This window comes from Ipomoea nil, unplaced genomic scaffold (genome assembly GCF_001879475.1).
Source record: "Ipomoea nil cultivar Tokyo-kokei standard unplaced genomic scaffold, Asagao_1.1 scaffold0188, whole genome shotgun sequence".
Taxonomy (NCBI): Eukaryota; Viridiplantae; Streptophyta; class Magnoliopsida; order Solanales; family Convolvulaceae; genus Ipomoea; species Ipomoea nil.
Window position 1 is genome coordinate 2,013,575 of NW_017616616.1, and position 24,306 is coordinate 2,037,880.

At 36.6% G+C, this 24,306-nt stretch overlaps 4 protein-coding genes across 6 annotated transcripts; 3 read left to right on the forward strand and 1 right to left on the reverse strand.

Annotated features, from left to right (window-relative positions):
* Positions 1-45: 45 nt before the first annotated feature.
* Positions 46-3,202, reverse strand: LOC109181831 (chromo domain protein LHP1). Its single transcript, XM_019331763.1, has 6 exons — positions 2,624-3,202; positions 2,455-2,480; positions 2,208-2,294; positions 1,377-2,099; positions 459-519; positions 46-362 (listed from the first exon to the last, which is right to left on the reverse strand). Exons 1-6 carry the CDS (start codon positions 3,011-3,013, stop codon positions 315-317), a joined length of 1,335 nt encoding a protein of 444 aa, XP_019187308.1. The 5' UTR covers positions 3,014-3,202; the 3' UTR covers positions 46-314.
* A 2,131-nt stretch (positions 3,203-5,333) lies between these two features.
* Positions 5,334-8,431, forward strand: LOC109181875 (2-methoxy-6-polyprenyl-1,4-benzoquinol methylase, mitochondrial). Of its 2 annotated transcripts, none has more exons than XM_019331839.1 (8): positions 5,334-5,599; positions 5,751-5,877; positions 5,964-6,025; positions 6,727-6,885; positions 7,020-7,164; positions 7,365-7,436; positions 7,608-7,782; positions 7,925-8,096. In XM_019331839.1, exons 1-8 carry the CDS (start codon positions 5,491-5,493, stop codon positions 7,979-7,981), a joined length of 906 nt encoding a protein of 301 aa, XP_019187384.1. In that variant the 5' UTR covers positions 5,334-5,490; the 3' UTR covers positions 7,982-8,096. The 2 variants fall into 2 exon arrangements, with proteins under 2 accessions (XP_019187384.1, XP_019187376.1); XM_019331831.1 differs by lacking the exon at positions 7,925-8,096 and adding an exon at positions 8,118-8,431 and having other exon boundaries at positions 5,340-5,599; positions 7,608-7,716.
* Positions 8,432-9,768: 1,337 nt separating this feature from the next.
* LOC109181889 (tRNA (guanine-N(7)-)-methyltransferase) lies at positions 9,769-12,942 on the forward strand. Its single transcript, XM_019331851.1, has 8 exons — positions 9,769-10,118; positions 10,874-10,930; positions 11,112-11,187; positions 11,251-11,330; positions 11,445-11,494; positions 11,571-11,655; positions 11,743-11,841; positions 12,471-12,942. Exons 1-8 carry the CDS (start codon positions 9,849-9,851, stop codon positions 12,699-12,701), a joined length of 948 nt encoding a protein of 315 aa, XP_019187396.1. The 5' UTR covers positions 9,769-9,848; the 3' UTR covers positions 12,702-12,942.
* A 755-nt stretch (positions 12,943-13,697) lies between these two features.
* On the forward strand, positions 13,698-15,241 carry LOC109186920 (cleavage and polyadenylation specificity factor subunit 6). Of its 2 annotated transcripts, none has more exons than XM_019337114.1 (3): positions 13,698-13,814; positions 13,947-14,445; positions 14,913-15,241. In XM_019337114.1, exons 2-3 carry the CDS (start codon positions 13,986-13,988, stop codon positions 15,110-15,112), a joined length of 660 nt encoding a protein of 219 aa, XP_019192659.1. In that variant the 5' UTR covers positions 13,698-13,814; positions 13,947-13,985; the 3' UTR covers positions 15,113-15,241. The 2 variants fall into 2 exon arrangements, with proteins under 2 accessions (XP_019192659.1, XP_019192667.1); XM_019337122.1 differs by having other exon boundaries at positions 13,698-13,807; positions 13,949-14,445.
* Positions 15,242-24,306: the final 9,065 nt, after the last annotated feature.

Genomic DNA, 24,306 nt, shown 5'->3' on the forward strand with positions numbered 1-24,306 from the left:
AAGAATATAAGCAACACGAAAATGTAAATACTCGAAAACATGTGATGTGCATGGAAAACGATCGAATAAGAGCTGCTGAAACTGCAGCAGCCCAACAATGTCGTGAAAATTTTCATTCCTCGGATATCATGTAGCTCCGACAATCACTGTAACTTAACGCTAGACTTCCTGCCATGCGGTTCAGCTTAAACTATTTACTACCATCATAAGTATCGCTAAAGCTAAGGCCTCCTGCTACAAAAAATTACAACACTATACATTCACAGATGTGGAAACCATATTGCCGCGTTTTTCCCCTTTCTCAGCATCCTCACTCACACAGACGGATTGTACCGTAGATGTTGCTCATAGAAGTTTATCAACTGCACAGTTTAGCAAGATTGATCCAATAAGTAACTACACGACCACAAATTCCTAAAGACGCAAATTAGAATTGAAAACGAGAAAATTTTGTATACCAGAAGTGGATTATTTGCCTTCAGAAATTTGTTATCCACCGTCACCTCTTTCCCATCGGACCTGTAGTGCAGAATGCAAAGAGGTCATCATTATTTGCACCAACCGAAAATATTCAAAAGAACTTTACGGTTTTACCCGCCAAATACTCGAGGTTGGTCAAGTAATCGGGAAACTTGCAGTAAAAATCTCATTCTATTGTTTGGTTTCGGGAAAGATTGCACTTTCAACATTTTTGTCACAGATTATACACCAAAAAACAACCAAAAAGTATTTCGTCTCTTCACATCTTGCGGTGTTAATTGTTAATATTTTAACAGAGTACTAAATGGAATATATGGATGTGAATTGACAACAGCAATAAGTATATACATTTTTCCCGAAAACAAACATATGGAACAATTTATAGCAACCCATGGAAAATTACGAATTTTAAAATAACCAAAATAACAACGTATCAAGAAATTAAATGCACCTGAAAATACCAGATAAGGCATGTTGTTTTGTGTAACTGATCAGTAAGGGTGATGACTTTTTGGTAAATAGTATATTTTAAGGAACAAAGAACATGAAATGACAACTCATGATGGAATACATAAAATTCTCACCACATCGGTATTAGTAAACAACATAAAGTACTTTAAGGTTAAATAATAGATCCAAGATTTAGAGATGTGGATTCATCGAGTATATTGTAAATAAGATTAGTGATCCATAGTGATATAACTGTGAAAAACTTAACCAACGGGGGGGGGTGGCTTCTTATAATTCATATTTGACCTTATAACATAATAAACAGAATTATAGTATGCCAGTCTTTCATCAACTGATTCAGTCAAGTTTTAAATTTAAAGGTTAATAAACAGATAAAACACTCGAAAAAATGGCAGAAAAAGGAAAGTTGGTATTGTGTCACAAACCTCTTAGCCAAAAAGGTTATGGAAACTTCTTGGACTCCATTGGACACAGAAGTTTGATAGCCAACCGGCTTAACAATCTGAGAAATGTTATACGCATCTTCAAAATTCGCAGACTTGTTCTTGTGGCCCCAATCGTTGCCCGGAAATGGAAGGTTCTGAATTCCTTCAGGCGCAGCAACTGCAATCGCACTGTCACCGATAGCTTTGATTGTCGCATCTGGCATATCGTTCAATACATTGGTGGACGAGTCTTGCTTAAATCGCTTAACCGACCCCGACTTCCTCCTTTTAGCTCCAGTAAAGCGACCAGATTGAACTGATTGTGTCCCGTCTGGTTTTACAAACCCATTCGAAAGGCCCTCGCCTGGAATACGAGCCTCCTGAGATTTATTCACATTGGCCCCGTTAGTCATAGGCATTCCCCGAAGCTCACTAAGTTTTAGATCCAAGTCATTACGAGAGGAATCCGCTTTCACACCATTCTCATGCACCACCTGGACAACATTATTGTTCAAGTGATTCACACTCGGGTTATCACACGGAAAGGGCAAAGGTTCGTCCATTATCCTGACCTTGACAGCTGGCACACTATACGTGGCAGCTGCAGGGGAACGCTGTTGCTGCTGCTGCTGCTGATGCTGATGTTGTTTTTTCTTCGTTTGAGTGTGAACAACACTATGCTTCCGCTTACGCCTTCGTGTGGATCTTTTGCCAGACCGCAAACTTCATAGAAAAACAAAAGACTAAATCCAGTCAAAACCACAGCTTTCCCAAGAAACACACAAAATCCAATTAACAACAATTCAACACAAGACGCTAAGAAAGGATAACCTCTCTTCAAACACATCTATAACATCAGAGCATGATAACAGATTTTCCACGGGCTCCCACGTGTTTGCAGTCTCGGGCCAACCTCGCCTTTGCAAAAAGGGTAAATACCAATCAGAATACAAGCACTAAATGTCTAGAAACCATAGAAAAAGAATCATGGAAACCTCTAGTTAAACTACAAAATCTCCATGACTAACTCACATTTTACATTTTGAAGAACACATAAAAACATAAATGCATTGCTTACCATTTGATCAAGTACTGCACTTGGCCCTTTTGTTGTTCCAAAGTTGTGAAAGACAGCAATCAAACAAGCATGAAATCAGATAAAGGAATGAAACTTTTTTAGGGAAAATGTCACAGGAGAAATTTAACCAATCTGTTATGATAAAGATAAACGCATAAAAGGATAATACCTTTCGAACTCTCTTCTTCCTCACGGTCTCAATCTCGTAATACCCTTCTGCAAGCTTAGGTCTTCCATTTTCTCCCGCCTCCGCCTCGCCCTCCGCCTCCTCGATCTGGAGGTCGTCGTCGTACTGCTCGTCGTCCTTCTCCGCTTCGTCCTCCGCCTCTTCATCCAGCTGCTCCCCGTCGTCGTCGTCCTCCGCCGCCGCGCCGCCTTCAGCATCAGCTCCGACCCGCTCGTCCTGCTGCTGCTGGGGTTCGGCCTGCGGTTGAGCTCCCGTTGAAATGCCCGTAGGCTGCTCAGAGCTACCCGCGTCGCCGTCCCCGGCGATGGAGGCGACGATTTCGGAAGGCTGAGAAGATTCCGCGCCCAAGAATTTCTTTTTCCCTCCCTTCATCCCTTCTCTCTCTCTCCAAGATTTTCCCTTTTCCCACTGTAGTCTTGTTGGGTAGGCTTATTTTTTGACAGATAATTTTCGAGATTCTTTCTTTTCGTTATGTATATTTGAAATCGAAGATCGAAACTTTTTGTGTACTTGCTATATTTTTGAAATCTGCTTTGCTCATCCAAATTCGATTTTCTCTGTACTTTTAATTCGCGTCCTTCGAAAAAGAGTTGTTGAAAAACACACATAAATTGTCCAAACAATTATCTTGAAATTCAAAAAAAAAAAAAATTAATTTTTTTACGGAGTAAAAGATAATTCATACATCTTTTTCATTTTACTATAGTACTACATAAATTACTGTACTTCTTTTAGAAATTTAAAAAAAAAATCTTAATAGGTAAATTAAAGAGAACACTATTTGTGAGCTTAATAATAATAACAATAATAATAATAATAATAATAATAATTATTATTATTATTATTATTATTATAACAATAATAAGTTTACTCCTTTAGAGCAATTACATCAATTGAATTTGAATAAATGGATGAGATTCGAAACCCAAAAAAAATATTTACTAAATCAAAGATAGTGACTTGTCAATACAACTAATAAAACAAACATGATAATTGAATTTGAATAAGCTAATGAGATTCAAAACCCAAAATAAAATAAAAATTTACTAAATCAAAGAGAGTCACTTGTTAATACTAGTAATATGATGTTATGAGACACGCAAGTACTTCATGCATCTATTGTGACTAGTGGCAATCAAAGAGATTGGCTTGTCAATATCAGTAATAGATATTACGAGACACGCAAGTGCTTCGTGCGTCATACCAGTAATATGATATTATGAGACCCGCAAGTGCTTCATGCGTGCATCTATTGTGACTGGTGGTAATCAAAGAGAGTGACTTGTTAATACCAGTAATATTATATTATGAGACACACAAGTACTTCATGCGTCTATTATGAGACACGCAAGTACTTCATGCATCATACCAGTAATATGATATTATGAGACACGCAAGTGCTTCATGCGTCATACTAATAATATGATATTATGAGACCCGCAAGTGCTTCACGCGTGCGTTTATTGTGACTGGTGGCAACCAAAGAGAGTGACTTGTTAATACCAGTAATATGATATTATGAGACACACAAGTGCTTCATTCGTCTATTATGAGACACGCAAGTGCTTCATGCGTCATACCAGTAATATGATATTATGAGACACGCAAGTGCTTCATGCGTCATACCAGTAATATGATATTATGAGACACGCAAGTGCTTCATGCGTCTATTGTGACTGGTGGCAATCGGCGGCAATGGAAGACCTACGCAAGTAGCAATTGTGTGTTTTGTATTGTACGAGAAAAGTAAATACACTTGCGCTTCATCTTCGTATCTTATACGCTTGAGAGATGCAAAGTGACACTTGCATAGTTGCATCTCATGCATAATATGCGAGACATAAGTGTCATTTATGTTTGGCGTATTTTTTAATAAAAGATAAAAAAAAAATCTTAAATCTTTTTTAAAACTCTTATGACAAGAAACACATGTAACTGAGATACGAACCCACAACCTTCAATATGGGAGAGCAATTTGGTGCCACTAGATCGCAACATCCTTGTCACCCTATGCTAATAATGTTAGTTTCGTTACTTTATATACAAATTGTAGGCCTTAGTTTTAATAGTGACTTGTATAGAATTAACGAATCATGATACATTTTGTAATTTGAATAACTAATGGATGTATTTGTTTGAGAAAAAAGAGAGAGTAACATAAAAAAATTCGAGAGTTTAGTCTTTTTGTGAACTAGAGTTAATTACTGAAATAGTATATTGACTATAACAAAATTACCAATTTAGTAATTGACAATATTTTTTTCATCAATTAAATCTCTTAATTTTAAAAATTTAAAATCAATTTAGTCATCCGTTAACTTATGACCAAATTGGTAATTTCACTATAGTCAAGAGACAATTTTGGTAATTAACTTTTCAGAAAAAATGGTACATGTGATGACCGGAATGATCATTTAAGTATAACAAAATTATCAATTTAATCTCGAGTTAACAGATGTCCAACGTCAAAACAAACATAGGAACAAATTAGTTAAGATTTTTAAAATTGAAAGATTGAATTCATTAATTGGTAAAAAAAAGGAAGTCAAGAATCAAATCAACAACATTACTATAGTGAAGGGGACATTTCAATAATTAACTTTGTAAACTATTACATATGAATTATATTTTATCTTGTAAACATCTTCATGTAATGATTTCGAGTTTGTCTCCAAAAGAAAAAAAAAAAAAAGAAAAAAAAAAGGGAGTTTAGTGGATCTCACTGCGCATTCAACAGACTAGGGAAGTATTTCTTGGCATTCAAGGTAGGACTGAGTGTGAAGGTGCCCAAATCGATTGGGGTTAGGTTTAGAAATTTTCTTCCCTCTCAACAATCACGAGGTTCAACCATGGCTACGGCGTTGCGGTCAATAGCTCGCGGTCTCAGGACCAAAAACAGTTTGTTCTCATCAATGTACACTCCGGTGTCTACTTTGCATTCTCATGCCACCAGTTTCGGTCAGTATCCATCAATTTCATTCTAATTTGTTCTTAATTACATCTAAACCTAAATGTTTACGCACCCCGATAAAGGAATCATCGTTGGTTCCTGGAATTATTCCTCCTGCGCATGTATGAAGAGTGTTTACTTTGAAGGTTTTGGTTTCAGGGTTTAAGGAGGTACCGGAAGAAGAAAAGAGCAAATTGGTCGGAAATGTATTTTCCAGTGTTGCTTCAAACTATGATCTCATGAATGATTTGATGAGTGGAGGACTACATAGGCTATGGAAGGACCAGTTAGGTCACCGATTTCTCATTCTCATGAATTATATTATGGAACTTTGAGTGTGCCAATATTGATTTTTTAGGTCATTTATTTCAGATTGATATCAAAGTTGAATCCTTTTCCTGGAATGAAGCATCTTGACGTGGCTGGTGGGACAGGTGAGCATTTCTTGCACTGAGATATGCCATGCTCTTAGTTTGAAATTTTGGTAGGATGGAGCTTCATGATACCAGGAATTAACAGTTTTAGCTTGTGGATTCTAGGTTGAAGAAGATTGCATTTTCCATTGCATATTTTGAAACAGTAATTTTTTTTTAGCTAATATATCAACCTAAGTGTGGGGTTTTAACTTTGTTATCCTCAATCTTTGTGATGTGAGGCCTCCTTGAACATAGATGCATTAGTACAAAAAATAATCTCCTCATGGATATATGCTAGATTGCTAGGAACCTTGTTCATTAAAATTAAGGAAATAGGCTAAATCACAAAACAATAGTCTCAGCCTATTTGTACTTTCAGTGTTTGATGTCTTTTATACCTGAGTCATTAGATACCCTGTAAATTCAATGTTTTGGCAAAATGAACTTTTAATAAAGATGCTCAATAGCCGACAACTTTACTTCAACTGAAAATCAATGTTAAAATTTTACGGAGTAACTAATTAGCTGGTATTAGGCTGAGATTTTAGCATTATCTAGGGTAGCAAAGTTCCAAAATGAGCAGTATACAGTCCTTCTAATGTCTGTAATTTCACAATCTTGACTTGAACAGTAAAAAAGATTGTGAGCCATGGTCTATCTTCGTTGGGATGATCAACACTTAATTAAATCTTGAGATTTAAACTTCTTTAGTTTTACAGGGGATGTTGCATTCAGGATTCTGGAAACTATCAAAAGTGTAAAACGCAGAGCCTTACAAGATATTCTTGATGATAATGTGATTGAGGAAACCCAAATTTATGTCTGTGACATCAATCCAAACATGTTAAATGTTGGTAAGAAGCGGGCTCAGGAAAGAGGTAAAGTATGTTCTTTGCTGGTGATTAAAGAGAATGCTCTTACTCTTTAAGTAATAAGCGCATTTTTGTGATGTATATATCTTGTTTGGTTAACCATGTCTCATAAAGCGATAATTTTGTTTTAAAACTTACAGGTTTTGGAGAGGACAAATCCCTCATTTGGATGGAGGGAGATGCAGAAGCCTTGAAATTTGAAAACAGTTCCATGGATGGTTACACAATTGCCTTTGGGATTAGGAATGTCACACATATAGAAAAGGTTCTTGCTGAAGCTTATAGGTAATACTGAAGCACTTCCAACAATAAAAAAGAGGAAGTCTTTTTTGGGCATGTGTTATGGAATTAGACCTGTTTTCAGAGTTTTGCACGGCTTATTTACTGAATCTGGTGGTATCTGTGTTTACCTTTAGTTATTCCAGTCAGAAGTTTTCTACCAAGTGCTCATAATGGTATTGTGATGACTCTGGTTTGTTTGTTAGGGTGCTCAAGCCGGGAGGAAGATTCCTTTGCCTTGAACTGAGTCATGTTGATATCCCGATTTTTAAAGATCTGTAAGTAGTTTGACTTAAACTATGTGGTAGTGCACTATTTGGTATCCCTTGCAATTATTATGAAGTGCCTTTTAAATGATTTACCATTTTGTATACTTTCTACCTTGAAGTTGGTTTTCTTGCCATTTTTGTACTTTATGCAATACTTGGTTCTTTTTAAATCTCCTTCAGGTATGATTTATATTCATTCTCAGTCATCCCAGCAGTCGGTGAGATGGTGACTGGTGATCGTCACTCTTATCAGTACTTGGTTGAGAGTATTCGCCGTTTCCCTCCACAGGTAGTCTCTGGACTTTTTATAGTAGGGGATTTTAGTGCTACTATAATAACAATTGTTATGTTCCGGTGGCATGCTGGCAATGTCCAGCTGCTCACTGAAAGAAAATTTGAGAACTTTTTTAGCTTACGAGTCCTTGCTTTCTGCTGCCTGCATGTAGAGACGCTTTCAATCTTTCACTCTTCCAGAATCATTCTGTATATAATTATGACATGTAATTACTCTCGACTACTTCCATGTGGCCATCACAAAATCATGCTGCTGTTGAGCATTAGAATGTTCATGATGACTTGAACATAATATTAGACGAGTCAGAAACTAGTTCTAACAGCATTTTCTAAAATCCATTTTCAGAATATGGTAGTAAGCTAATGATCTTTCATTTTTTTGTTTGTTTTCTGCAGGAGAAGTTCGCTGCAATGATTGCAGAAGCTGGGTTCCAAAATGTAGGATACGAAAATCTTGTAGGAGGAGTTGTTGCAATCCATTCTGGGTTCAAGTTTTGAAATAACTCTAGAAGATTAGTCATAGAAGATCAAGTTTTAGGGTTCCAAATTATGGTAGGTTTGTGATGATTACTCCAAGAAGTGCAACTCTCCATTATGAAACTTGTGATGGGAAAAACATTCTCCAAAATTTGATTATTACATGAGTAAATAAGAGTGTAATACATTCATTCTTTTGCACATCAATCCTACTCCCACTTACTTGCGACTCTGTTCATTTTTTGGGTGGTGTGGGGAACCTGCCATCATTATCTAAAGGTGTATAAAGGACCTTGTGATTTTAGCTAGCAAATGATTACACAATTAGGTAAATTAGTTTAGGTTGTCTATAATTGATAAGCTTTGTGGCTCAAACCAAGAAGACTTCTCTTGTTAGGAGTCAAACATGAACCTTATAAATACAAAACTAAACTCTATTCATTTTTGTTTTGCCCTATGATATGGTACTCTTGACATCTTATATTGTATTGGACTTATAATGCTTAGAACTTGACTTGTAATAAAATGAATAAAAACATAGATGACCAATGTTAATTACCATAAATAAAGACATCAATTTAACGATGTTAACTGAGTCGGCTCAATTAAGTGTGGGCTAATTTTTGTACTTTTGTTAGGTTACTTCAATTCTTTTTCAATTCGAAATTGATTATAATCTCACCCTCAATCATATGGTCCCTAATTGATTGTTAAAAATTGGTCATTTGTGAGGATAAACTTATTTTTTATGTGAAGGTAAAATTATTTTTTATTTGAGCAAATTAATATAAACAATTAAAATTAATTTATTTTGCAAACTATAATGGCCTGTTTGGTTCACAGAATAGGCTGGGAATGACATAACATTCTCAGTAATAGGCCTATTTCTTTGTTTGGTAACCATTTCTATTACCAGGAATAGTATTCCTGGTAATAGCCTATTACTTCAAATAAGGTAATAGCTATTACTAGGGCCCCCATGGTATTAGCCCATTACTGAACGCTCAGGAATAGATTTTAGAATCTATTTTCTTTTTTACCCCTTTTTTTAACCTAATTTTTTATCCTATATATAAATTTATCCTATTTCACCACCGCCGTTGCCACCACCGCCACCGCCACCACCACCATCGTCGCCGCCACCACCACCACCATCGCCACAACCGCCACCCCCACCACTGCCACCGCCACCACCGCCGCCACCACCAACACAACCGTCGCCGCCCCCACCACTACCACCGCCACTACCACCACTACCACCCCAGCACCACCACCGCCACCGCCACTGCCACCACCACCATCGCCACAATCACATATTTTTATAAGAGTATTTATGTCTTTTAAAACATATTTCATTTCTATTCCTTAAATCAACCAAACACTGTAATATAATTCCTAAAGTCTATTCCTTCAGCGAACCAAACAATATAATACAATTCCTATTCTATTCATTGCCTATTCCATTCCTTATGGAATAGCATTCCTATTACCTCAAAATTCATTCCGTGAACCAAACGTGCTGTAAGTACTTTCCTCAAATAGTGATTACAAGTTTTAAACCAAAAAGAATGGAAGAATGGGTCATTTCCTTTCTTGAATTTAAGAAAGAGGGCGAAAGGAAAGAGCTTTCTTTGAATTACTATCTAGAAAATGGCTCTATCTATGATGTACTCAGCTGTGCCAAGGAGGGTTCTTTCCACCGGCGAATTCACTATCCACTCTTTGGGAAAACTACCCTCACTAACAATTTCACCCCATCCGCGCCACTGCTCTCGATGCTATTGCCGGAGTTCCGCCGCGACTGCTTCGCCGGCGGGCGTTTCGTCTTCTGAAGCCGAGATAGAGAGGCAGGTTATCAGAAGCACCGAGCTCGTGGCCATGGAGTACGCCGAACTCAATCTCACTGATAAGTTCTGCGAGGTAAAATAGTACTCGAAAACAAAGGAACAGGAGAGAAAAGAGTTGCTCTTTGTTTCTACCCACTGCTTCTATGGTGTCTGGATGAACGAAGCTTATACGCATTCGCTGCATTTTCTGCTTTCTATGATGCTTTAGGTGTGATAGCTACTAACAGCAAGCTGAAATTAATCAGTTTTCTTGAATGTGTTTACATTTACATTGCTGAATTTGGAAATTAATTAACTCAATTTTTGATTGAAACTGAGATGAGATGAAATGAGATTTTCTCTCTTGCAAATTCTGAGGATAGTGCATCCTATACTGGTTTCATTCTTAGTTAATGAGGAAAAGAAACTATAGTAATTATCTGCTGCCCCCTAGACCTTTTTTTTTTTTTTTTTTTGGGGAGTGGCAATGAAAGCCATAATGTGTACTCGTTAAATCCCGTCTTGTGATCCTAGCATTCTAGCAACAAATGACCACAAGAAGGTAAACTAGACTATATGTTAACTGGCTCAAACCAAGAAGGTCAGGCCAGTAAGGCGCTCCTGTTGGGAATCGAACTTGTAATCTTATGGTTATCAAGTCAACAACAGCCTAACCAACTTGGTTGGGGTTGCCCTCGCTGCCCCCTAGACTTGAATACATTAGCATTATGCTTCTTGTTGATGTTAAGTTGTTAGTGACATGATTTGGAAGATTACTCTGCTGACTATCATAGTATCATGAGTTATTTGGCTAAATAGTGAGTTTATTGCTAATATGTGGTGTTGCAGGAATTGGGGCGCTTAAGAATAAGGCAACATGTTAATCCTCTGCGCTCTTCGCTCTTGGTAACCTCACTTTGCTTCTAATATTTTCTTTTTCTGTAAACATTTTGGTTTTTGGAAAATTGCACACTTTCTGATTTGAGTTTAAATGGTTTTCCGTGATTACTCTAATGCTATATAACTTCTTCACTCAATTTTCTTTTTCTTTTTCCCGAAATGCATTTTACATTTTTACTATAAGAAGGTTCCTGCAGAAGTGCCAAACTGGAATGAGGTATATAAGGACACATCGCTGCCACTAATGGTGGATATAGGAAGTGGTAAGGAGTATAATTTAGCCTAAATGTTTTTAGGGTTTAGGGTCTAACCACAACTGTGTGCAGGTAGTGGCAGATTTCTTATGTACCTTGCTAAAAGAAATCCTGAATCCAAAAACTATCTGGGACTGGAAATTCGTCCGAAAGTAAGGGAAATACAACTTTCTCTTTTCACGTATTTTTGGTTTAGTGGTTGCATATTACTCGGGTTATTTTAATGAAAATTAAAAAACTGATATTTTAACGCTTGTCTTCTGCAGTTGGTTACACGTGCTATGTATTGGGTAAACGAGCTGGGTCTCAGAAATATGTAAGGATTTTAAAAGTTTATTTTCAACTTGAGAAAATTTACTGCGTTCTAGTTAATTATATTTAATAATATGCAGACACTTTATGTCTGCAAATGCGACGATTTCCTTTGAGAGAATTGTATCTACATACCCTGGACCCTTGGTGTTAGTTTCTATCTTGGTAAGTGTACTGTTTTTGCCGAAAGAGTAAAGGCTTGAAATACTATTGCTTAAAACTTAGTAGCTAGGTGCTCGTGTCGATCTGCAGTGCCCCGACCCTCATTTCAAGAAAAAGCATCATAAGAGAAGAGTTGTGCAAAAGCCGTTGGTTCAATCCATAATTGATCGTTTAGCACGTGGTGGACAGGTAAATTAAACGCTTAATTTTGGCTTATAGTGTACATTGATTATACTACTCCACATAGTGAAGAAACCACTTAGCGTAGTTATGTTCTTTTATCCATTAAACATCGTCTTTTGAGGGCTCATCCTTCTATTACAGCCGCTTAAGGTAGTTTTGTTCCTTTACCCATCACACATTATCGTTTTTGGGCTCATCTTGTTGAGCATATATAATATATAAACATAAATGTGCAATCCAACTATCAGCTTAGGTTTTTAGTTGAGATGAAGCATATGCTTCAATTTAGTATTAGAGCCAACTCCATGACCTTGGTCATGGGTTCGAATGTCTGCGTCACCCGATAAAAAAGAGATTATGAACTTCACGTGTTGCTTGGAGCCCATCAACATAAATGTGCTATTGAGGGGGCGTGTTGAGCATATATATATATAATATATAAACATAAATGTGCAATCCATCCATCCATCCTTCTATTACCTGATGGCGTTTAACTTTCATGCATACTTAGTTTCTATTAATTACAAGAAGATATATGGATTCTCCTATTTCGTTGTTCCTCAAGCTTCTATCTTTTTGTGATTAAATCATTTTTTTTGTTTGTTTGCACCTCGTAAATTTTGGCGGGCATGCAGGTCTTCATACAATCTGACGTGCTTGAGGTGGCTCTCGACATGAGAGATTACTTTGACACTATGTCCAACGAGCTTATACACATCGACAACATAAACTCTAATGTTGTTTGTGACAGTAATGGATGGGTATTAAAGAACCCTATGGGGATAAGAACTGAAAGGGAGATTCATGCAGAGTTTGAAGGCTCCAGCATTTACAGAAGGGTGTATGAAAAAGTTCAACAACGTTAATTTTGCAACGGGCAATCCTACACATGATTCTGGCCGGGAATCGCTTGGTTTCTCGTTTTTGTGGCTGTTAGCACTCACACTACCACACTTGATGGATGGCACTGTAACTTCTGATGTGAGTGATTTTGGGGTAATTTAATTTTACTGTTTGCTTGGAGAGTGAAGAACATGTAAAGTTTGATCCTTGGAGAGTGAAGAGCATGTATCAATGGATGATTTTGCAATCCATGAATGAAAGGTTAATTTTACTCTGAACTTTTTAGATTCGAGAGTCATGCTTCACTCACTTAAACATCCTTTCTGGACTATGGCCATGTTTGGTAAAATAGTTACTCTATTAGCTAATTTTGACCACTATTAGTTGTTTCATGACTTGGTTAAACAATAAATATAAGTGTTTGATTAATTAGCTTTTTGTAACAACTTATTGCTTCAAAATGCTAAAATTTTAAAAGCGTTTTCAATCAGCTTTTTGAGAAAATCATTTTACACGTAATCAGCTAAGAGCTAATTTTCCAAACACTTTTCTATAATTAGCTAATGTTATCAACTAGTCAAACCTACTAATCCAATCAGCTATTAACTAACAACTATTACCAAACACCCCATAACTTTATATTTTAATCCTTATCTCTTGAAGACTTATAGTTGTATCAAAGTACATGTAATGTTCATCTGTATATATATTATAATAATGCAATTTCTTACCCCAAGTAATAATGCAATTTCTTGTGCTATGCAATGCAATGCAATATAACTTTATATTATTATTATTTCCTTAAACCGTGTTCACACATAATAAAGCGGACTAGATTACACGTTGCAGCAACTAACGTGTAAAAATAGGTGGTCGTTAAGCTAAGGCTAGCAGAATTCTAGGACTGCATGCATGCAGGTACGTGGTTCAACCATCAACCTTTAACCACCATCAAAATAATCTCTGGTAGTAAAACTTTCTCTCTCTCTCTCTCCCTCTGCATATAAATATCTGCCATTGTTGATTGCATCTTTTCATCCTTGCCCTGATCTCCCTTCATAATCTTCGGTTCTAGATTACACTACCAAGGAAGGATTTTATCCTTTCCTTAAACTAGGAATCTATCTAGGTATAGTACATGCATGAACAGGCAACATTTTCAATCATTTTTTGTTCATTTTTTTTGGGTTTTCTGCAAATGTGGTGTTTTTCTTGAATATTGCCTAACAGATAATTTAAGGATTAATTGTGGTGTTTGAATTTGTTGCAGTTATAGGTGTGTAATCTATCGCCGGAGCTGAATAAAAATGGGGAAGGGAAAGCCAGAGTTCCAGGGAAGGGGGCTGCTTTCTAACCTTGCCGGATTTGCCGGCGCCGGTCATCACCGTCCGGGAGGCTACGGCGGCGGTCATCATGGATATCCTCATCCTTCTCCTCCTGCTGGGGCATACCCACCAGCTGCCGGATATCCTCATCCTCCTCCTCCTGCTGCAGGGGCATACCCATCACCTGCCGGATATCCCCATCCTCCTCCTCCTTCACCTGGATACATGCCGCCGGAAGGGTATCCTCCTCTTGCCGGTGCACACCCTCCCCCTCCTTCACCTGGATACAGCCCGGAAGGGTATCCTCCTGCCGGTGCACACCCTCCCCCTCCGGCTGGCTACCCGGCGCCGGCGCCGGCGGTATATCCTCCGCCGAGTGGTGCATTTCCCCAACATGGCTATCCTCCTGCTGGCTATCCACCCCCATCAACTTCACATCATGGTATATATGCATATCTTGCCTACTCTTTTGAATTTATCACTATTGGAAAAATCTACTATGATTTGTTTTCGGGTTCAATAGATAACCCACAACCACTACCTAAAAAGTATGCACATTAATTCTATAATCTAACTTATAATCATGCAAGTTTTTAGAGTTGTACGTTGTACCTGATATTGCGGGCCCACTAACTCTTGTCCCTACATTATCGGGAATGACCCCAAAAGGGCCCACTAACTCTTGTCCCTACATTACCCGGAATGACCCCAAAAATGTACTTGATTACATTTATGTGAAACTCAGTCATGTTTATTGCGGGCCCACTAGCTCTTGTCCCTATATTATCGGGGCAACCCCAAAAATGTAAATGATTACATTTATGCGAAATTCAGTCATGTTAATTGATGCAATCTAGGATATCTGTTATCGCTGGTTGGGCAGATGATTATTGAGAAATTATATTGTAGGTGCGGGGCAAGGATCTAATAACTTTGGAACAATGTTAGCTGGAGGTGCTGCAGCTGCAGCTGCTGCAATTGGAGCTCACCATCTTGCACATGGTCATCATCATATGCATGGTGGTTACTATGGGCACCATGGAAAATTCAAGCATGGAAAGATCAAGCAAGGGAAGTATGGAAAGCGCAGCTTCAAGCGTTGGAAGTAGTGATGATAACCATGCATGCATGCATGACAAAGGCATACATGTATTTATGCAACATATATATTCATTATGAGTCTATGTACATGTAATTTCTCAGCTCACATTATATTAATGCACATCTGATCTGCTTAGTCAAAATCTATATATCTTCAATTTTTACATATATATATATATATAATGTCTGAATTACAAGTGATATATATAAATTTGAGTGTTATGGCTAGGCTATAAGATCATCACGGTCCCATACTCCCATAGCTTTTGCTAACAAAGAATGAACAATAATTTGTTGTAACATGGGACAATCCACCATTTTGAGGATTTGCAAAAATTAAGAAAATAACATATCAATATTGTTGTTTTTAGATAACCTAGCTAGGTTTCACAGTTAGACTATATCTTGAACTCCATGAAATCATGAGGTATTTTCTTGTTGATCTTCCACTCTTTCATCAAAATTGAAACAAATGACTCCTCAAATTAAAAATTAATGAGTTTTCCACATTTCTCAAATAATCACCAAAGAGAGAATTTCAATCTCTCAAATAATATCTTTTCATGGGTACCAAATGAAGGATTTTCAAGTTTTCAAAATAAATTTTCAAGAGAGTTTTTTCAGCTCCCTAGTGTACGTCACTGCCCACTACATACCTAGTATGTCAGCTTTTAGGTCACTACACACTCTGATTCATTGCCAAAAAAAAAAAAAAAAAAAAAAAAAATTGTTGCTAATTCCGATCCTCTTGAACTTGGAAGTGTAACATTTTGGGTGTTGATATCATAATCACTCTTTGGTTGGGCCTGCAATTTGTTATGCATGGACTGGAATGTGGACCTATTCACATATTGATCAACCAAATCCTTGTTTATCTTTCTGGGCTTAGATTTCTCTAGTGAACTTTAAAGTTTGAGATTTTTTTTTTTTTTTTTTTTAACCAAAAAAAAAATCAATTTCAACAAGTTTTTAATGAGCCAAACACACACCAAATACAACCATATGGTAAAATAATATTCAATAATTAATTATATCAAATTATACATTCAAACAAAATAGACTAATAACACTCAAACGTACGTGACACCTTGAGAGCTGGGTTTTGCCCACAGCCCACTTCTCTTTAATTTGCTAACCTTATATTGGTGTTGCGACACCCTGTTTTATGTAATTTTTTTTCTGTCTTTTTCTGTTTTATATAATTTTATAATTTTATTCTTTGTTCTTTGTTCTTTGAGCATAAAAACATGAATTATACATAAGTAGTGTACTAAATTCTAGCCCGGCCCCTAGAAAACTTGAAATTCTTCATTGTTTAATGTTGTGGGTTTGAGCATTGATGATGCATTTATACCTACTACTGTATAGTAGCACAAAACAATGTGGTCATGTAGTTGAGCATACAAGTTGTTGACCTTCACTTTGATACATTAATTATATTTTTGAAGTTGCTAGAATTGTATGTGGTAGCTGCCACCTATCACTTATTTAATTTCTTTCTAGGAAAATTCTACACAACCACTTAAGACACATGTAAGGGACTTTTTTGTATGTGGTCATCCCACTTATTGTATGTGGTTTTTTTTCCCCTCACCCGGGTGTTAGATGAACCCAAGCAACAACCTGAGAGTTTTACCTTCTTGTAGGGTGATCTTAATAGCAGCAGCATGGAAGTTTCACCCTCTTGTGGGGTGGTCCTAATAGACAGAAATGTGAGAGTTTCACCCTCTTGTGGGGTGGTCCTAATAGCCAGCAATGTGAGAGTTTCACCCTCTTGTGGGGTGGTCCTAATAGCAGTAGCGTGGGAGTTTCACCTTCTTGTGGGGTGACCCAGTTTTACGTTCTTGTGGGGTAACCCTAATAGCAGCAGCAGTTTCACCCTCTTGTAGGGTGATCATAAACAATGTGAGAGTTTCACCCTCTTGTGGGGTGTCTCTAATAGTAGTAGCGTGAGAGTTTCACCATCTTGTGAGCTGGCCCTAATAACAGTAGCGTGGGAGTACAGTTTCACCATCATGACTTAACTCTTGCACAATTTCTATAAGGCCAATGGCCTAATAGGGGTCCAGGGCAAGGATTTTTGCCTTTTGCATTGAAGGGGGAGAATTATTATTATTTTCAAATAAAATTTTGAAATTGGGTAGTGTCCAAGTTGGCAGTTTTTATAAGTATATGTTAGTTGAATGCTGACAACACATAATATAATTGGAGCCAAGAAAATAACATGTGAACATTCAACTAGGATCTGGTCTTCACAATAATGTCTGCACAAATGCTGTGCGGAGAACATGGGGAGGATTGCTCTCATTTGTTGTCACTTGTGAGGACCATTCTTCAAACTCAACATAATACTGTGTGCTGTTGTGTGTGTGTGACTGTGTGATTATATACTAACGTTAGAGTTAACATCACTTAATCCCTCGATTATGTTTACGCTTTGAGTGAAGGTCTAAAGAGTCAAATCCAGCATTCTGTCATTGACGTGCATTCGAAGCGTACATGCATGTGATACATGTTATGGAAGTATAAAGAAACAAAATTATATCTCCATCATCACTTATAACTTTTGGCATAGTAGTAATTATGTGTTTGATCTTAATTAATATACTATCAAATACTTACTTTTTATAGCCCATTGACTTTTCAAATCAATTAAATTTAGTCCAAAATGTCTGAAATGCCCTCATATAAAGAAGTGTGAAGTTTAGATAGGGTGTGGGCATCTAACACATTTTAGACCGAAATTAGTAATTGATGACTGCTCTAAAAGGGGTGATTGAGTATGTAGAACATAACTCTTGTAGTCTTGTATCTGAAAATTACAAAATTTATTATTGTCAATATCTTTTTGGTTGGACCTATCACACATAATCTTCCTATTCGATATATAACAAAATTTAACTCGTAATACTCTCAGACAATAGTTACAAATTTTTCTCGGTAACCCCAAAAAAAAAAATCTATGACCAATGTAATATAGGAGTAATTATAGAATTGAATATGCATGTATAATTGTATATTGATCTACATATCTTCCCTTCACTAATAGAGTGTATAGCTGGGGTAGTTGATGGGGCATAAAAAATATAGTTGTTGTAAGGGATTGTTTGGTTTAACTGCTGCTTTTGGCTGTATTATATCATATTCTATATTTCCACAAATGGAATAAAAACACTAAAATAGTAAAGGGTCCATGTACAACTTAATTAGTATATATATATGAGTTGGTCTTGTTATAGGGATTAATGTATACCCATTTGGAAGTTTGTAGTCTAGTTGAAGCACAACTCATAATTTATCTCATTCACTCTTTTTCAAGACATGAGAGATGGATCTTTAAATTTAGAATTCAAACTTATCTATTTAACTTATTTGTCAATTTTTTTTACATTATTTAATTTAATATTATTAAATAAAATTTATATATTTAAAAACTGTACCAATATATTTATTGAATACAAAGTTTAAAATTTGAAATTATTCAAAGATAGTAATAAAGTAAATTAGAGAAGAAAATAAAAATTATTTCACCATCAAATAATAAATATCACATGTAATAGGAAAAGTAGAAATCAAGTAGAACACGTGGTGCGGGGCCTTTAGGATTGGGTTCAACCTTTTGGAAAGAAATCAAGTAGAACAACATATCAATTGTTTCATATGTATTTTATGTGATCAATATATTTTATATTATAATATAACATTTCCATTATGAATTAATTTGTTGATTAATGTGATACAAAAAATAAAAAAGTGATAAAATTGTATGACTAATCCGGCTAATAACCTCGAGATCTTGTATAAGTGAAAATTTTTTGATACCAAAATCTTTCAAATTAAACCTCTTTTTTTTGATAATGTAGAATTATTTATTATCTATTATTAAAAATATTATTTTTACTTATTAAAATTTATTATAATAAATAATTATAGTTTTTCTAAAGTGACACCAATGACGAGTTATACCTGACATAATTAATCGAAGTAAACCTTGAAAGATGTAACTAAATATTTTGAGACATCATATTCAACAACAAATGAAGGTTTGTTCCAAGAGATGGTGTGTCGAATAACTTTGTGTTATTAGAGAAATGTGTGATGCACAAACCATGTTCTCGGGCTCCCCACACTCCAATCATGGTAACACAACTGAAGACCTGTGCTCACTGTGCATGCACAAGGAACCCCCCTCACACCTCACTGCCGCTGGTGAGACTTGATCCCTGATCATTCTTTCAAAGTTTCACCTCTGTGACCAGTTGAGCTGCCCATGCGGGTCTAATACTGAAATTCAAGAATAGATATGTTTGGGTGTATCGTATATTATAAGAATAGCACCCAAAAAAATAGTGTACTATAGGAAATGATACTAACACTAATTTTAAATATACCTATATAATTCTACCAAATATATATTGAAGTTGTAGTCACCAAAAAAAAAAATTGTCCCAAAAGGTTGAATCTTCAATCCGACCTGACAGAATATTTAGGAGGATGTAAATCACAATACGTGAGTCAATGGTTTAGTAAATGGGGTCAAATGTCAGTGCATACAAGGGATCTACTACAGAACCGAGGTTTGAACATTGACATTTTCTCACAAATATTAACTACTGAACCATTGATCTAAGTCCGAGCGATAAAAAGAAAAAAAAAAAGAAAAACTGGTAAGTGAAGACAAGGGGCGGATCCCTTAGCCACCGCAACTCACATGCACCTGAGCTGTCAAGCTTAGTATACATTTAATGGAGATTTTTGAATTGGGCCAAAACTCCAAATCTTCATTCTTTCACCCAATCAAATAACACCCTTTATCACATGTCTCTTCAATTTCAAAGTAATACATTCACATTCTCATATGTTCCATTTTTTACTAGAATTTACTTTTATAGGTAAAAATAATATTTAGTTCGGGGCGTTTCAACTTTCAATTAAGTTTTTAAATATTTAGTTTAGTAATCATAAAGTTCATATTTATCTATGTAAGAGTTTTTCATGAACCTTCTTAATTTAAATTAGTACATTATGCGTAATATAATTGGTTTATCACAATGTGATTCTTTATCGGTTAAAGTCATAAGATAAACTTTACGCACAGGTAAAAAGAAGAGCATCATCTATTGAACCATTAATAATTTTATGAACGGATGAGATTAGTTCACATGTTCTCAATAAAAAGTCTAACTCTTTTGAAAGTCCGACCGTGTGTATATGTGTGTGTATATATATATTGAAATCATAGGATATATTATTCGGTGGTGAGCTAGACCCATGTGTTTTCTTCTTTTATTGAAATTTGTTTGTGTTCCCTATAATATAATAATAATAATAATAATAATAATAATAATAATAATAATAATAATAATAATAATAATAATAATAATAATAATAAATTTATATTATTTGAGCGTGGAAAGCCACGATGAATTTTTGACTTTTTCGTATGTTACGTTTGATTGGATAATGTTATGAGGCAAACAAGCCGTATAATTTGCAGAAAATTGAAAAATGGATAGCGATTGGGAGAGGTGATGATGACTTTAAGAAATACTTGAAATTAAGAATTTTGTATTGGTCAAGTCTTTCAACCCATAAATTCTCACTTTTTTTTTATTGGACATTATATTGAATTCCTCCTCAATCATGTTGCTTTTACATTTTATAAAGTTTAAAGGATCAACATTTTGATATTACTTCTTTTTCTTTTTAATATTAATCTCAAAACTAGTTAATTAAACAAACTAATTAAATGATATGATACCAATAATATATAAATTAAATTGCAGATTGAGATTTAGAGTTACGCAAAGTAATTAGGAGATGTATGTGTATTGATTTAATATACAAGAAGTTATCGATCAATCTAGACGTGGTCAATTAGCCAATAATGTGTCCATATATGAGTGCATACAAGAGGTAGATGAGATCAGGAAGTTTGAATTTCAAAATCTAATCTTACAGAATTACATCAGATAGGGATCTATAGAGAGACTCCCACTATAGTCTCCTAAACTCTAGGTAAGACTAAACCAAAGGAAAGAGAACCACTATTACAAAAGCATACAATAAAACATTATTAAATATTAATAACACTAACACACCCCCTCAAGTTCAAGGGGGTTGTGAGACGACATTGAGCTTGTTCCGCAGAGCCTGGAAACGTGCGGCCGACAACGGCTTGGTGAAGATGTCTGCTAACTGATCCTTCGTACACACAAAACTGACAACGAAATCTCCAGAAGCTACCTTGTCCTGAACAAAGTGAAAGTCGATTTCCACATGCTTTGTCTTGGCATGGAAAACCGGGTTGGCCGCCAGATATGTTGCGCCAAGATTATCACACCACAGAGTAGCCGGTTTTCCAGAATGCAGCCCAAGTTCCCGGAGAAGTGACACGACCCAGGTGACCTCCGCCGAGACATCTGCTAGACCCTTGTACTCTGCCTCTGTCGACGACCGAGCCACGGTGCGCTGCTTCCGTGACAGCCATGACACTAAATTGGTGCCTAGATAAACTCCATAACCACTAGTAGATTTCCTGTCGACCGGGCATCCGGCCCAGTCTGAATCTGAATAAGCATGGATATCGGTGCTAGATGACGATGTGATACATAGTCCGTACTCTTGCGTCCCCTTGACAGTAGTATGCAGAATGCCCAAACGCCCTACAGATCTGGCACTTGGGTCCATTGCCACGCCCTCCTCTAGCATTCCGACCGCGACCTCCACCTCTGCCACCCTTGCGTCCTCCACTGGAGTTCTGCCGGCCACCACCGGAGTTCTGATTGCCGGTGTTCTGGTGACCGCGACCTGCATAAAAAGCCGCCGGGGAACCAGTGAGCTCGGAGTGACCCGCCGCCGGAAATTCATCGGAGATGATGAATTCTTGCGCCTGGAGCAGATCGGCCAACTGCGGCAGTGTAACCGACGTACCAGTCACGGTGAGACTACTGGCTAGCGCCCTGTACTCCGGTCTCAGTCCTCGAAGAACGTAGAGGATCTGCTCATCTAGAGACAGAGGACGGCCGGCGAGAGACAAAGCCTCCACAAGCAGCTGCGCCTTCCCCAGGTACTCGGCCGGTGTTCCGTTCCCTTGCCTGAGCGTTTGAAACTGCCCTAACAAACTGAGACAGCGTGCTCGTGTGGAAGAGGCCAGCGCCGACGTAATGGACAGCCAAACCTCCCTCGCAGTGCCCCGGCCGACGGCGAGGTGCATCACCTCGTCGGAGAGGGAGGAGATAATCAGTGACAAAATTGACTGATATTGCTGAATCCAAGAGCTGTACGCCGGATTAGGGACCGACACGGAGGAGGTGGCTACGGCCGTGGAGTCGCCGGACACCGGGGCAGGGGTGATCGTCGCTGGCGGGCAAGGAATTTCGCCGTCGATGTAGCCCAGCAAACCTTGGCCGCGTAGGAATGGCACGAGCTGGGTACGCCAGAAGAGAAAATTGTGGGTGGTGAGCTTCATTGAAACGAAATGATGGGCGGAGTTTAGAGAGTTGGTCATCGGCGGTGATGGAGCGATGGTGGTAATTGTTCGCTCCGAGGAATTAGATGACATCGCCGGAAAAAAAAAGAGAAAAAACAAACGGGGTGGGTGGGGGTTCGGTGTTTGGGAAACGTAAGAAACCTTACGCAACTGATACCAGATGAGATCAGGAAGTTTGAATTTCAAAATCTAATCTTACAGAATTACATCAGATAGGGATCTATAGAGAGACTCCCACTATAGTCTCCTAAACTCTAGGTAAGACTAAACCAAAGGAAAGAGAACCACTATTACAAAAGCATACAATAAAACATTATTAAATATTAATAACACTAACAGTATGGAGTAAAAAATGATCCTAACATGCTAATATGATCTTATTTACATTTGATTGCTTTACTAGTGTTATGATGGCTCACTATAAGTGGGTTCGATTTATAGGTAGAAGCAAACAATCGGTTAGCGTGTATAGTGTCATGGTCAAGCGGCACATTAGACCTTGTGGCCAACTACTTTGACAGATAGATTGGTGTAGGTTGACCCATTCAAGCATATTTAGTGCAAGTGGCTCTCTTGGTCAAAACTTTTAATTACACGCACTAAGAAATGCTAGAACACTAATCTCTTGGACTTGTTTCTCTCTCGAATCTATTATTTGGATTATTGGGCCAGTCAGGCTCTATAATCCCACCACAATTCCACCCCTACCCCAACAACTCGTATATAAAAAAATTACAATTTTAGTCTTTTAAATTGTGATTGTAGTTAGTTTTAGTCATTTATTTATTAACATTATAAATTTAATTTATAAGTTCTTAAATATGTAAAAGATTCAATTTTTAACACACTAAGTTCCATACTTCCATTAAAACAACAAATCACACATTGTGCAGTCTTTGCTAATAAAACAATATTAAATTAATGCCAAAGACCAAAGTGCACAAGTTATACATATAACAAGCTAAGACTAAATTTATGCCATCTTTACTAATAAAACAAGACTAAATTTATGCCGGAGTATAAAAATTATATATAATTAAACTAATTATATTTAAGAAGTTGGCATATTTCAAATCGTATTTACTATTTGAAAAATTATACATTTTTTTGAAGAAATAAAAAATTAAAGGAAAAAAAAAAAGATAACAAATGCGTTTAATGGTACATTTTTTAAATTTGAAAATAATAAATGAGGAATATAAAAATAGGGAAATAAAAATGGGGGAATTGAACAAACACAACCTTAATATCTCCAAGTGAAGTAATCACATTGAATGGATCTTTTCCAAATTGAATGCTATAATTTAATTCAATATTAACATTTATAATTAAATTAATGAAAAGAATATTTAGTTAAGGTAATGATGTCACTCTCACCACAAAGTCGTGTCTGCATACAATTCTCTAATCAAGAACAAAGTTGTATTGGATACAGCTGTATTCCAATTTCCCATTTTCTCCTTCCCCACCCACTCTACCCTCTACTTTTATACACCAAATAACATTAATATTAATAATATAAATTTTGATAAAAACATTTAATACAAAAATACAGAGTATTTTTTCTCCAATTTTACTACAATTATTCTCGTTTTATTACTACTGTCATATCCTCTAAAATGTCAATCAATATTAACTTTAAAATTGATAGTATAAGAAAATTGATACAAAAAGAAAAAAGAAAAAGAACCGTTCTTTTGACCTTGCATT